Here is a 12,625-nt window from a genome sequence, read left to right as displayed (position 1 = left end):
AATCAGAATCACATGCAAATCCAAACAAATTCAAGTATGATGCCACAAACAACAGGTTTAAATATTCTTACTTGGGTCTCAAAAATGATGACTACACTACTGTGAAATATGTGACTTTTTATAGAAGAGAAAATTCTATACACCTAGGCCCTTTCAGCTTAGTTTCCTACTTATGATTTACTTTTAAAATGACATTAAGGAACATTTGCTATTTATCAAAAAAAAAAAAAATGACAGCATTATTCAATATTAAGCCTGACTGGCTGAGAAATAATTTAAACATTTTGAAAATGATAGAAATTCACATTTTTGTAGAATTAAAAACATGTAACTGTTAAACTGGTAAGAGGAAAATCAATTTATTCTGAGTAATTCTTAGTACTTCAAAGAATATACATAAAAACCCTTCACAACAATTCCCTGCCCTGATACGGTTAAATGCAAATTCTCTTTTCCATCTTACTCCAGAAAGCTCCTGCATACATAGCCGACACGCCACCTACTGCAAAACCAAGCTGACAGCACAGGCGATGCTGCCAGCATTTCCATTCCATCGCCAGGCTGGGACTGAATAAAGGCGTGTTTGTATGGTAGTGTTTCTGTTTTAAAAGCCTCAAGCCAAGAAGAACAAGCTAAAATAGCATCTTCAGAAATGGAGCGTAAAATAATCAGAAGAGAAAAAGAAAAAGAATATGAAGGGAAACACAACAGCCTGGAAGACACTGACCAAGGAAAGAACTGCAAATCTACACTGATGACTCTCAACGTTGGTGGATATTTATACATTACTCAAAAACAGACACTGACCAAGTACCCAGACACTTTCCTTGAAGGTATAGTAAATGGGAAAATCCTTTGTCCATTTGATGCTGATGGCCATTATTTCATAGACAGGGATGGACTCCTCTTCAGGCATGTCCTAAACTTCCTACGAAATGGAGAACTTCTGTTGCCAGAAGGGTTTCGAGAAAATCAACTTCTCGCACAAGAAGCAGAATTCTTTCAGCTCAAGGGACTGGCGGAGGAAGTGAAATCCAGGTGGGAAAAAGAGCAGCTAACACCCAGAGAAACCACTTTCTTGGAAATAACAGATAACCATGATCGTTCACAAGGACTGAGGATCTTCTGTAATGCTCCTGATTTCATATCAAAAATTAAATCTCGAATTGTTCTGGTGTCTAAAAGCAGGCTGGATGGATTTCCAGAGGAGTTTTCAATATCGTCAAATATCATTCAATTTAAATACTTCATAAAGTCTGAAAATGGCACTCGACTGGTACTAAAGGAAGACAACACCTTTGTCTGTACCTTGGAAACTCTGAAGTTTGAGGCTATAATGATGGCGTTAAAGTGTGGTTTTAGACTGCTGACCAGCCTGGATTGTTCCAAAGGGTCAATTGTTCACAGCGATGCACTTCATTTTATCAAGTAATTACCTGTCTTATGAACAAAGACAACAAGCATGCAGCCAGCAAGCTTCGGAAAACCACAGCATCAAAGGCATCCCAAATAGCGTGCCCAGCTAGCTCTGTACTACAGAGCCCTGCTGCTAATCAAGTACTGTGAGCTAATGGTATGTAAATTGTATCGCTAAAGATGTTCTTCTCTGGGGTGTTCCTGCAGATTGGACTCTTCCACCTAAAATGAAAACAGTAATCTTCTATATTCTATAAATAAAGACTGAATGCTTTTTGCTATTTGTTTATTTTTCCTTAAGCTGTCTTTTAATCAGAATGTCTTGGGTACTTGCACAAAAAACAAGCATGTACATTATCTGTAGCGCATTTCAAATAAATGGTAATAAAATATTTTAAGGGGCTTTTAAGGTTTAAAATCCTTTCTACTTATGGCAGAAATTTACAAAGAAACTGAACTGGTAAATTACCACTGAAAGCAAAACAGATGTGCAGATCTACCTGGAGCAGAGCTATAGTGAAACAAAATGAGATTGTATAAAGCTGTTAAAGCTATTGATTTGATTTTTAATAGCAGGCACCAAAAGCTTATTCACAATTTCTGTATCTCACGCTGGAATTATAGCTTAATTGATAATTTGCTGAGAATTCCTAGAAAACTGCTTGATGACAATAAAAAATAATTAAAAGCACTGCTAGCTTCTTTGCTTGTATTATAATGATAAAAAAGTTACATGTGTCACTTTAAAAACAAGTAGTACACTTGATGATTTCACACATTATTATTTATGCACTGATGTAATCGACCAGAAGGCTATAGTAACCCTGGCTGGTCTTATGAGTAACAAAAATCAGCAAATTCATTTCTTTGCACACTGAGCTCCAATACAGCATGAATAATATTCTCAATGGAGTGCATGGTATTAGAATAATAAAGAAGACCATTTTCACAATCATCTAAATATGTGTTCATTTTTCAAGCTCAAAAATATTAAATGAACATCACTAAACATTATTGTCATGGAAGAACTTTATTGATTCTTTTCAATAACTATGTTGATGCTAAATCTTAGACATGAGAGTTGTGTTGATTTACCCATGCTAATTTTTAAAAACTGTTTTACATGTGGTTGCTTTAATTAGATAATCTACAATCTGAACTCTTTAAATGTGAGTGCATCCCCCTTTCCCCCACACAAAGAACAGCTAAATCATTTCTATGCACTCATTCTTTGGTTTCTAAGAACATATTATATCTTAAATTTGCTCCTTTAAAAATAAAATATTAAAATTGATAACTAAATCTTAGATTTAATGAACCTCAACAAAAGATTTCTGAAAATGTTGACTGGGGTGATACTGTTAAATTAGTATACATACCAAAATTTTGACTACTCATAAAAAGTTAGAATGAATAAAGCTAATACTTATTCACAGAACTATAAGTGATTTTCAGTTACAATATTTAGGGTAATATAAAAGTTGGCTGTGTAAAAGAAATCTTTTTAAACCTATTATCCCAAAAAGTCTTTTGAAAAATTCACACTAAAAACAACAGTAAACTCCACATCAATTACACAGTTTTTCCTTTATGTATACTGAGAGGAAAATGTTTTTGTTAAAATAGCAAATTTTCCTACTTACTTTAAATGGTTTAATCAGGACCTAAAGGAACTAAAAAAAAAAAAAAAAAAAAAAATAGGGAAAAATAGTAAAATCTAAGTCACTATAATTGAAATGTTTATATACTGCTCCAGTGTATGGATTTATTTTTCTTTGGCATTTTACTTCAATACACAAAAAATGGTAGTAATTTAATGTCAAAGTCAGATTTGCTCTAACAAGATTTCATTACTGATAATAAAAACAGCCCTGACTGATATATTTTACAGGAGATATGGTTGAACCATCTCCTTAGAAGTTATTACAAGTAAGATTTTGCATCAATTCACAAAAAGATAAATTAAATTTTACATAACAAAGTTAATATTTTGAGAAACCACTAAAGAAATCAGATTCATTTTTATATATAACAAGCAAACAAATCATATCTAGATGCATTTAATTTCTCCTCAAGCTTCTGATAAATCACAGTATTATAAAACAATGTAATAATTTAGAAGAAAATTTGACTAGACTGGTTATCCTTGTAACTTTTCATAAATGTACATTATTATTATTTGTGTTATTTGTATGTGTATGTGGCACTAGGAGTCGAACACAGGGCCTCATGCATGCACGAAAGCACTCTGCCACTGAGATGCATCTCCAGTTCTAAATGCACCTTCTGAAATTAAAAATTACTTGTATTTGGACTTACATATTCAAATGCCTGTGATATTGCGCTATGAATAGAAAACACCTAGGTTTTAGTGTTTTCTGAAATCATTTAGAAATATATTCTATTCAAAAAACTCAAGAAATCATACAAAATGCCGACTATAATCCAGAATGAAGCTTTTATCACATTTTGTTTGCAATCAATGAAGAATTTTTCTCAAATCTTATAAGTAAATACTGTAAAGAATAAATCACAAAGTGAATCTTTATCTGTCTTTTGTTAAAGAAAGGCAATAAAAAGGTTACTATAGTTGCCCTGAGCTAAACATATATTCTCTTGTATTTGGAATTAGCCCATGCAATGATTTTAGCACCAACTTTAAAATATGCAAAATACAAACATTCCTGATGGCTTTTACTATATTTTCAAAATGTATATGGCTAACTAACTTAAGCATTTGAAATGTAATTAATAAAAAGTAACGTCTGTTAAGTGTTTTACTATGTACAAGATACTATGCTATGAACACAATTATCTCAGTTAATCCTCAAACAACCCAAGAAAGATACTGATATTTTCTTATAAATGAAGAGAGAAAGACTAACATGCCCAAGATCATGGAACCCAGATTTAAAACTCATAGCAGTTCCAGAGCCAGCAGTAAGTATTGCCTAGTTTCTAAGGCCAATTATATTTCTAACACCTAAAACATGGCACAAAATAGGCATTCATGAAGTAGGTCTGAATAGAAAATCCCAAAATACAGAATCTCACGATGCAAGAATTCCTAAAATGTTAAGTGAAAAACTGCACTTTGGAAAAGCAAATAATATTTTTAATGTCATGTCATGTCATCTAAAGAACATGAGGTGAATCATCCATCTCACAAGACTAAAGAATATTTCAAATTTGTCTATTTGTGAATCTAGATTTTTACATATCAGGTTTGCTGAAAAGAAGGTTAACTTGTTATGACTTGTACATTCCACCGAACTAATACCTTATGAGAGAAAATATGGTACAATGAAACTCACATAGATTCTGGAACCAGACTTGGGTTCAAATTCCACTACTTCCACTAACTTGTTTACAGGATCATAAGCAAGATCCTTAACTTTTAAATTTTCAACCTCTGCACAGCAAAAAAGGGATAATAGTAATTATTTGATAAGGCTTTTGAAAGGTTTAAATTGTGAATTTTATGTAAAGTGCTCACCCTTCACAGACTTTCAATAATAACACTGATTATTGTCTAGTGCAAAGGCACATTCACAGCCATTAAAAATAGGCATAAAAACGCACACTTCATTAATTAGGCTTTCTACTTAAACAGAGAACTTTTAACAAATGCATACTTATTTCTGTGATGAAGTACTATAAGACACAAAAATATTCTTTAAATTACTATAAGCAAACAGATTTCATTTTATTAGTTTAAAAATACATATGAGTTTCTTGGGAATTATTTTTTAGCCTCAGAAAAATCTACAACAAAATAAATATAGCTGCTGTTTTATAAGCAATTTAAAATCAATGGAAGCAATACATGGGATCATGCAATCTTAAAGATACATCCATCTAATAAATTATGATTAAATACCTTAAAATGCAATGGTGTTAGTCATAGTTAAAATTACAGCATTTGAATCATAATTAATTGTCTTGGTAGTGAAGCAGAGACGTAATATGGACTAATCATGCTAAGAAACATATATATTATCTCACTTATATATCAGTGAGAATCTTTTAAAAGTATACACTATTATTAACTATAGTCACCATGTTGTACAATAGGAAAAAATCATACATGACTGATTTATAAAACAACCAAAACTGAAACCATAATACACATGTCTAATTGTTATAATGCAGCCAAAAAACACCACATTAAGATTCAGTATATAAGATTCAGGTACTCTGAAAACTGGAAGTAGGATACATTAAAATGTCACTGTTTCCCAGATATATTTCCTTTTCTTTGTGTCCCAGTGAAAATTTAGATTATCTGAGAATCAGGCAGATTGCACTTAATGAAGGCAAGAAAAAGGTGGCTTAACTATACCTCTTGCTATTACAGAACAAAGCATTACTGTGTATACTGTAAAGTTCATTAATGATGGATATGAAGAAAATAACAAACTCATGCTTATATAAAATACGTAAAGATTTAGACAATTAACACTGAAATGCTTAAGTGAAGCCAAAGGCTATCAATGCATTAAGTAAAACTGTTCCTAATCTTCATTCTGAATCAACCCAAGACCTTCCATTTAACTAAAGGTTGTAATAAAAAATTTCAAGTAGAATTACTTTTAACTCACTTTATATTTTAAACTTAACATGTACCTTATTGTAGTTTGTTTTTAACAAACTCATGCTTATATAAAATACGTAAAGATTTAGACAATTAACACTGAAATTCTTAAGTGAAGCCAAAGGCTATCAATGCATTAAGTAAAACTGTTCCTAATCTTCATTCTGAATCAACCCAAGACCTTCCATTTAACTAAAGGTTGTAATAAAAAATTTCAAGTAGAATTACTTTTAACTCACTTTATATTTTAAACTTAACATGTACCTTATTGTAGTTTGTTTTAAGGGAGGTTCAAGGCAGTGGAAAAGGAAAGCAGTTGGAAGCTTCAAAATCAAAGTAAAAAGAGATATCAATTCTTTAATGTTAGGAATGACTAGTGAAATAAAAGAATAAAACTACTTCTAGAGAAACTAAACGTTTTCCAACAACCACCACCTATCCACCTCTTTCCTGCAAAGAAATTATGTATGCTTGTTTCTGTGTGTTAGAAAAGATCAGCCCTCTGGGAAAGTATGTGAATGAGTCAAAAATGAGAAGAAAAAGTAGAAGATACTGGGAACCTGACCCTTTAACAGAGGAGATAATAAAAACATCTGGCATTTGCTGAAGTGATACTCAGTATCAGGCACAACACTAAGTAATTATATGCTTTATCACTTTCAAAGCACCCAACACAAAACAATCTCATGAGGTCCTGGATAGAGATTGCTAGCTACTTTCCCAGTATCCATTTTTCCCTTCTTTGTTAGAAATCAAATCTAATTTAGGGTGGCAACCATAAGCAGGTTAACTTGCATTTCCCAGTGCTCTATGGCTGTTAGTAGGCTACAGCCAAGTTTATCAAAGTATGACCAATGGAATCTAAGCACAGTGAGACTTTTTAATAAGCTCTTAAGCGTTACAGTTATTGAGCTTCTTTTGCCCCTCTTGCTTCCATTTGCTGCCTGAAATGTAGATATGATGGTTATAGTTACAGAAATCATTCTGGATCACCTTAAGTCACAAGCTAATGAGAGAGTTGCTGATGACCATGGAATCACCTTAGCAGACCTGGACTTCTTACTGTAGAGCTTCCTTTAAAGGGGGAAAAATATGTTTAAGTCACAGATATTTTGAGATGTCTGTCAGAGTACTATCCAGAGTTGTCTGCTAACAGGTGGATAGTATTAGAACCCTGATTTTACAGATGAGGAAACAGAGACCCACACAGTTAGGCAACTTGCCCACAATCACACAGCTAACAACCTTCAAGTGCCAAGCCCTTAACGACTGAGTGATACTGTCTTCAGACTGGACTGAAAGAACTCAGTGAAAAACTCAATAGAGGACAGGAGGTTTGACAAAGGGCAAGATAATGCTGAAAGAATATTAGTACCTCTACACTTTAGAGTAGGACAAGACCTAGCTTAAAATGGTTGGAAGCAGCCCACAGTTAACCAAAAGGATATTCAGCCTAAAGGGTGAGTATACTGCAAGAAAAGACTGGGGCAGAAAATGGTGGGGCTATAATCAAAGAAGTGAGAGGTGGTGATTGGTAGGTCAGGGATAAGAACTCTAAACAGGGAAGAGACCTACATGAACTGGGCAGATTATTGGATTAAATAGAGAAGAAATAGCTATCAACTGGGAAATACCTATGAAACTGATTTCTAAATATGAACTAAGAATTCTTACAGAGAACATCTAAGAAAAAGTAGAATATCTTTAAGCAAATGGGAGGAAGAAATGTATTTATATAGCATGTTAACAAAGGAACAACATTACATATTTCTGAGATCCAGTAAATTTTTGGTACTGCCCCAATTGGAGGTAGAAAAAAAGTACAGAGGTAGAAGGAGAAAGGGTGTAATCTTGTTTCCCTACAGTATCAGGCAACTTTTCAAGATCTTATGCAAGACCACAAGGCATTTGAATGCTCTGTTTCAGAGTCATTTGGGAAGTAAAGTATGAACTCTAAAAAATGGAATTGGTGGGAGCTAAAAGTGAGAATAGCCAAGTTCTTAGAAACAGTAAGGTATGAATGAAGAAAGGATTTCATAAGGGCTCTCTCCAGGGGCTGGGGGAGATGCTACTGCTTTAACCAGCAGAACACTTTCTTCAGTTGTTGAAATTAACAAACTTATGATAAACGATTCAAACAATTAGACATTTTCCCCCAACAAAATGTCAACAGAAGCATCAAGAAAATCTTCAGTTAGCTCTTGTAGATGAAAATTAAAATGTTGGAGTACTGATGCTAAAACTCATGCTATGTTTGCAAAAACAGGCAAAAAGTGACCCAAAAGACCCTCAGTAAGTTTTCCAGACTCACATAGCTACAATATGATGATCAATTAATGGCAACACACATTCATTCACAGGCAAATAGATTTATATTCACTTCTAAAAATACATACTAATTGTTTTCTTATTATATAGATTCATGACATAAAATGTAAAATTACTATTTAAAACCTTTATGTGCACAGTTACCTTACAGGCAAATATCTATAAATCCTTTAAAGATCCAAGCACAAGCCAAGAACAGTAGTACACACTTGTAATCCCAGCTACTTGGGAGGTTGAGGCAGGAGAACGGCCAAGTTCAAGGACAGCCTTAACAACTTACAAGACCCTGTCTCAAAATAAAAAAAAAAAAAAAAAAAAAAACAGAGCTGGGGATGTAGCTTGATGGTAAAGTGCCCATGGGTTCACTCCTTAGTATGGGTGGAGTTGGGGGAGATCCAAACACAAGTATACATGTAAAAATACCAGAAACAGTAAAGTATTTTGAAAATTAGCAAATTAATAAATGAAAAATGTGAACCAAGGCCAATACAGCTAAATCCCTGAAAGCTGTATTAATTAACCAAAACAGAATGAAAACTAATAGAAAAGCATTCTTACTCTTAAGGACTCAAGGAAGATGCCTAATCACAAAGTTCATCTAATCTTTTATAAAATCACATGGGGGAAATACAGGAACTACTGGCAATTCTTGGTCAATCTTGCTGGATTTAACATACATCTAATTTAAATCGCTAATACCATTTTTTAAACATTAATGGTAGATTTATTTTATATTTTCTTTTAATATAATACAGGCCAAAATAATTCATTATCTTAGGCCCCTATTTTTAAAATATGTCTATAATGGACACTTGTTTAAAAATGTCTTTGTAGTCTTAAGTATAAACTCATACATGTAGAACAATAATAAAGAATACAAGAAAACAAATACAAAAAAAGAAGAATTTTTAAAATTCATAAATGTTTGCTGAGCATGAATTCATACCAGACACTTTGCTAAACACTTTTGTCACTGCTATGTTCAATTTACAACTGAAGAAACTGAAACTTAGTAAAGAATGAATCTAAGATTTCAGAGTACATAGTGAAAAATGGAATATTTTAATTCAGCAGTCAGGTTCGAGATCCCTCTCTCAACTACTACAACACATTCTCTCAACCTAAACTCTTCCTTTTCCCTTTAAAAAGCAGAAAGCTGTTTCTCTCCATTTATGAAAAACAATATTTGTGAAACATCTTTGTAATATTGATGGGATTCAGAGGTAAGGTTGCTCAGCTAAAACTGTTTTTAAGAACATTAGGAATAAATGTTTATATACGAGTAACTGACACATTTTTAGTTATTCATTCAAAGATTCCCCAAAGGATCTCTCTTAACTGACCTTTTGCATGTATTATTTTAAAGTACTATAGAAATTACTTTTCTTAAAATTACTGTGAATATGCAAATAAATCTCAAGCTCTCCTTAGCTGAAATGAATAGAACTGTCCTTATTAGGACAGCGAATGAGAAGGGAAGGAGATGTAGCTGAAGAGAAATTCATGCCATATCTGAAAAATCACTTCTATTTTTTGATGACAACATATGACAAGGACCACTTAAGACACTGGCACTTACCAATATAAAAATATATCTCTTTTAAAGAAAAATTCTTGTCTTCTTCAAATCACTACACCCTTCTAAAGAAAATATTAAGACATATGGAAAAAGTAATTAGTACAACAAATTAATTTAAGTGACAGAATCAAGTTATAATAAACCCATGGAAATAATTAACAGCACAATCCATTTTGCTACCAATAAAACTTGAGAAAAATAAAACAGCCCATCATTTTTTACATGATATAAGCAATATGGACCAAATTAGACCAGAGTTAATAATTATGACAAAAATATGTACTTAAATTTCAACATCAAATGGAAGTCTGAGGAAAAGAGAAAAGGAAAGTATAGTTCAATAAATAAGACAATTCTTCAATAGAAGTGTTTATAGTTTATTGTCAACTCAAACAATAAACATTTATTATGAGCTAGAACTGCTTTGAGAAATTAAAACCTACTTCTCTCTCTCTCAAGAAAATTAGAAAATTATATTATACATCTAATATAGACAAAAGTAGTAATAAGTCTCAAGTGCAGACTAAAATTTTATAATGGACCTCAAAAGAAACTGCTTATTTTGTAAAATTCACTCATGAAAAAAAAAGGAGATCTAACATTGAAACTAAAAAATAAAGAACAAAAATAAATAATTCAAGAATAAGACAGTATGATCAAAAGACTAGAAAAATACAAACTTATTTACAACAATAAGGCTAAATAGCAGGGGAATAACTATAGAATGCTAATACTGAAAGCCTTGACAAGGTGATAATACAATTGAGAAAATTGTTTTAAGGAACACAATTTCCTAATATTTCAAACAGAGAATAGACTCTCAAAAGTGAAGCAAGGAGTTTACAAAGTAATGATATAGGGACTCCAATCCTTTCATTCCTCCCCCACCTCCCAACTTTACAGGGAACTCTTTAAGAATTTATATTTCTTGTGGAAAGAAAGCATTTGCCAGTCAGTAATTCTTTCAGTTCTTTTCCCTCTGTTATTTCAAGTAAATTAACTATAATTATCCCTATTTTCTATAATAGTGGGCTGAGTTATCTAGAGCAAATCTCCCACTGTAAACACCTATAAAAGTTTAATAAAAAAGACCACAAGATAATAGGAATTACAAGTCTCATAAATAGAGAAAATCAGAATCCTGAGAGAAAGATAGGGAATCTCCCCAAGGAAAATAAGAACCTTTGTGAAGACAGCTTCCCATGACAAAGGGGTCAGAAATCAAAGGTCAAAACCTAACAAGGCAGAAAATCTAACAGAAGTTCCTTACTACAAAGAATTAAAATCCCAAAGGACTCAAGGTAATAATAAACAAAGTGGAAAAAAAAAAAAAAAAAGAGTGACCACAGGCTATACCTAAGAATCCTGGCATACTTAAACAGAGTTCCTTTTTACTCTCAAATTATCACAGCATGGATTGTAAATTACATGGCCATCTTAATAACACCTAGTTTCAATCTTCAGAGCTTTCCTATCAAAGAAATCTGAAGCCTTGAGCATGGCTTAAGGTGACTGTGGCAGACTACCTTTGAAAAGGACAGTCAACAATCCTTCCTATTCCTGTATCTGCACACAGCTAGTCTCATCCATAAATGAAACCCATTTTATTTCTCCTCTTCTTGATGTGATCAACTGACTACAACTAAAGTGACCTTAAGAGACCTAGCATCCTGTTGTCTTTTGAAAAACAGCAGCCAAGTAAAGATGTCTGGGCTAGATCACTAAATGATGAGAGAACAGTGGAGAGGCCATACTTAGGAGAACAGAGGCACTAAGTCTCAGACAGTAAGTGAGGCAGTCTTGAACAATGAACTGCAGCTGACACCCCAGATGAATGCAGATCCAAGAGTAACTCAAAGTGATGTCTGTGGAACAGTACTCACAGCTTAACCCATGCAATACACAATTCATACAAATATTACACCACTGTTATTTTAAGACCCAGTTTTAGGGTAGCTTGTTACATGGCAATAAATTACTCAAACAGTGGATCAGAACTGGTAGAGATCCCAACAGCCTAGTGGGAGCAAGTATAAGTCTTTTTTGGAGAAAAGAACTTTCATTGAAAGTCACATGTTATTCCTATAAATCATCCTACAAATCTAATATCCAACATACAGTCAAGAAACTAGATTCTTTAAATATGAGCAAAAGCACCAACACTAAAGAGACCCTAAAAGACATCAGAGATTGGAATTCTCAGATACAGACAATAAAACTGGCCTGTGATTAAAAAACAATAATAAAAGATAGACTTAAAAATACCTACAAGGAAAACTGTCATAGATTTAAAAAGAACCAAATGGGACATCTAGAAATAAAATAGAGTAAGTACAATTTAAACCACTTTGGACAAGTTTAGAATCAGACTAGACAAAAGTAAAGGAACTAATTAGTGAGCTGGAATATAGGAAAAGTAAACTATTTAGGGTGTAGCACTGCAAAGAAAAAAGAAAACAAAACAACCCAGAACAGAGATATAGAAAATATAATGAAACAGCTGAGCATATGTTCAAAACATTTGTTTAGTCAAAATTTTAGAAAGAGGGAAGAATAATAGAGCACAGGCAACATTTGAAGGGATGGTATCTGAAACACTTCTACAATTGAAGAAAGACAGCAATCAAGAAACAAGAAGCTTAATGAATCCCACACAGCTAAAACAAGGAGAAATCCACTCATAGACAAATCATATTAAAACTGTAGAA

At 32.9% G+C, this 12,625-nt stretch overlaps 2 protein-coding genes across 2 annotated transcripts in view; one reads left to right on the top strand and one right to left on the bottom strand.

Annotated features, from left to right (window-relative positions):
- The window catches only part of Gtf2f2 (general transcription factor IIF subunit 2), a 150,637-nt gene that overhangs the window by 75,590 nt on the left and 62,422 nt on the right, over positions 1-12,625 (bottom strand). The gene's annotated exons all lie outside the window — the stretch shown is intronic.
- Kctd4 (potassium channel tetramerization domain containing 4) lies at positions 653-1,432 on the top strand. The gene has a single exon (XM_027928968.2). The coding sequence runs from the start codon at positions 653-655 to the stop codon at positions 1,430-1,432; it is 780 nt and encodes a 259-aa protein (XP_027784769.1).

This window comes from Marmota flaviventris, chromosome 4 (assembly GCF_047511675.1).
Source record: "Marmota flaviventris isolate mMarFla1 chromosome 4, mMarFla1.hap1, whole genome shotgun sequence".
Lineage (NCBI taxonomy): Eukaryota > Metazoa > Chordata > Mammalia > Rodentia > Sciuridae > Marmota > Marmota flaviventris.
Note: the sequence above shows the minus strand (reverse complement) of the source record. Positions and strands in the feature narration are given on the sequence as shown.

What these genes read in the sequence shown, in the direction of transcription:
- Kctd4 (XM_027928968.2), top strand. Translation starts at nt 653, where the DNA reads ATGGAGCGTAAAATAATCAGAAGAGAAAAAGAAAAAGAATATGAAGGG.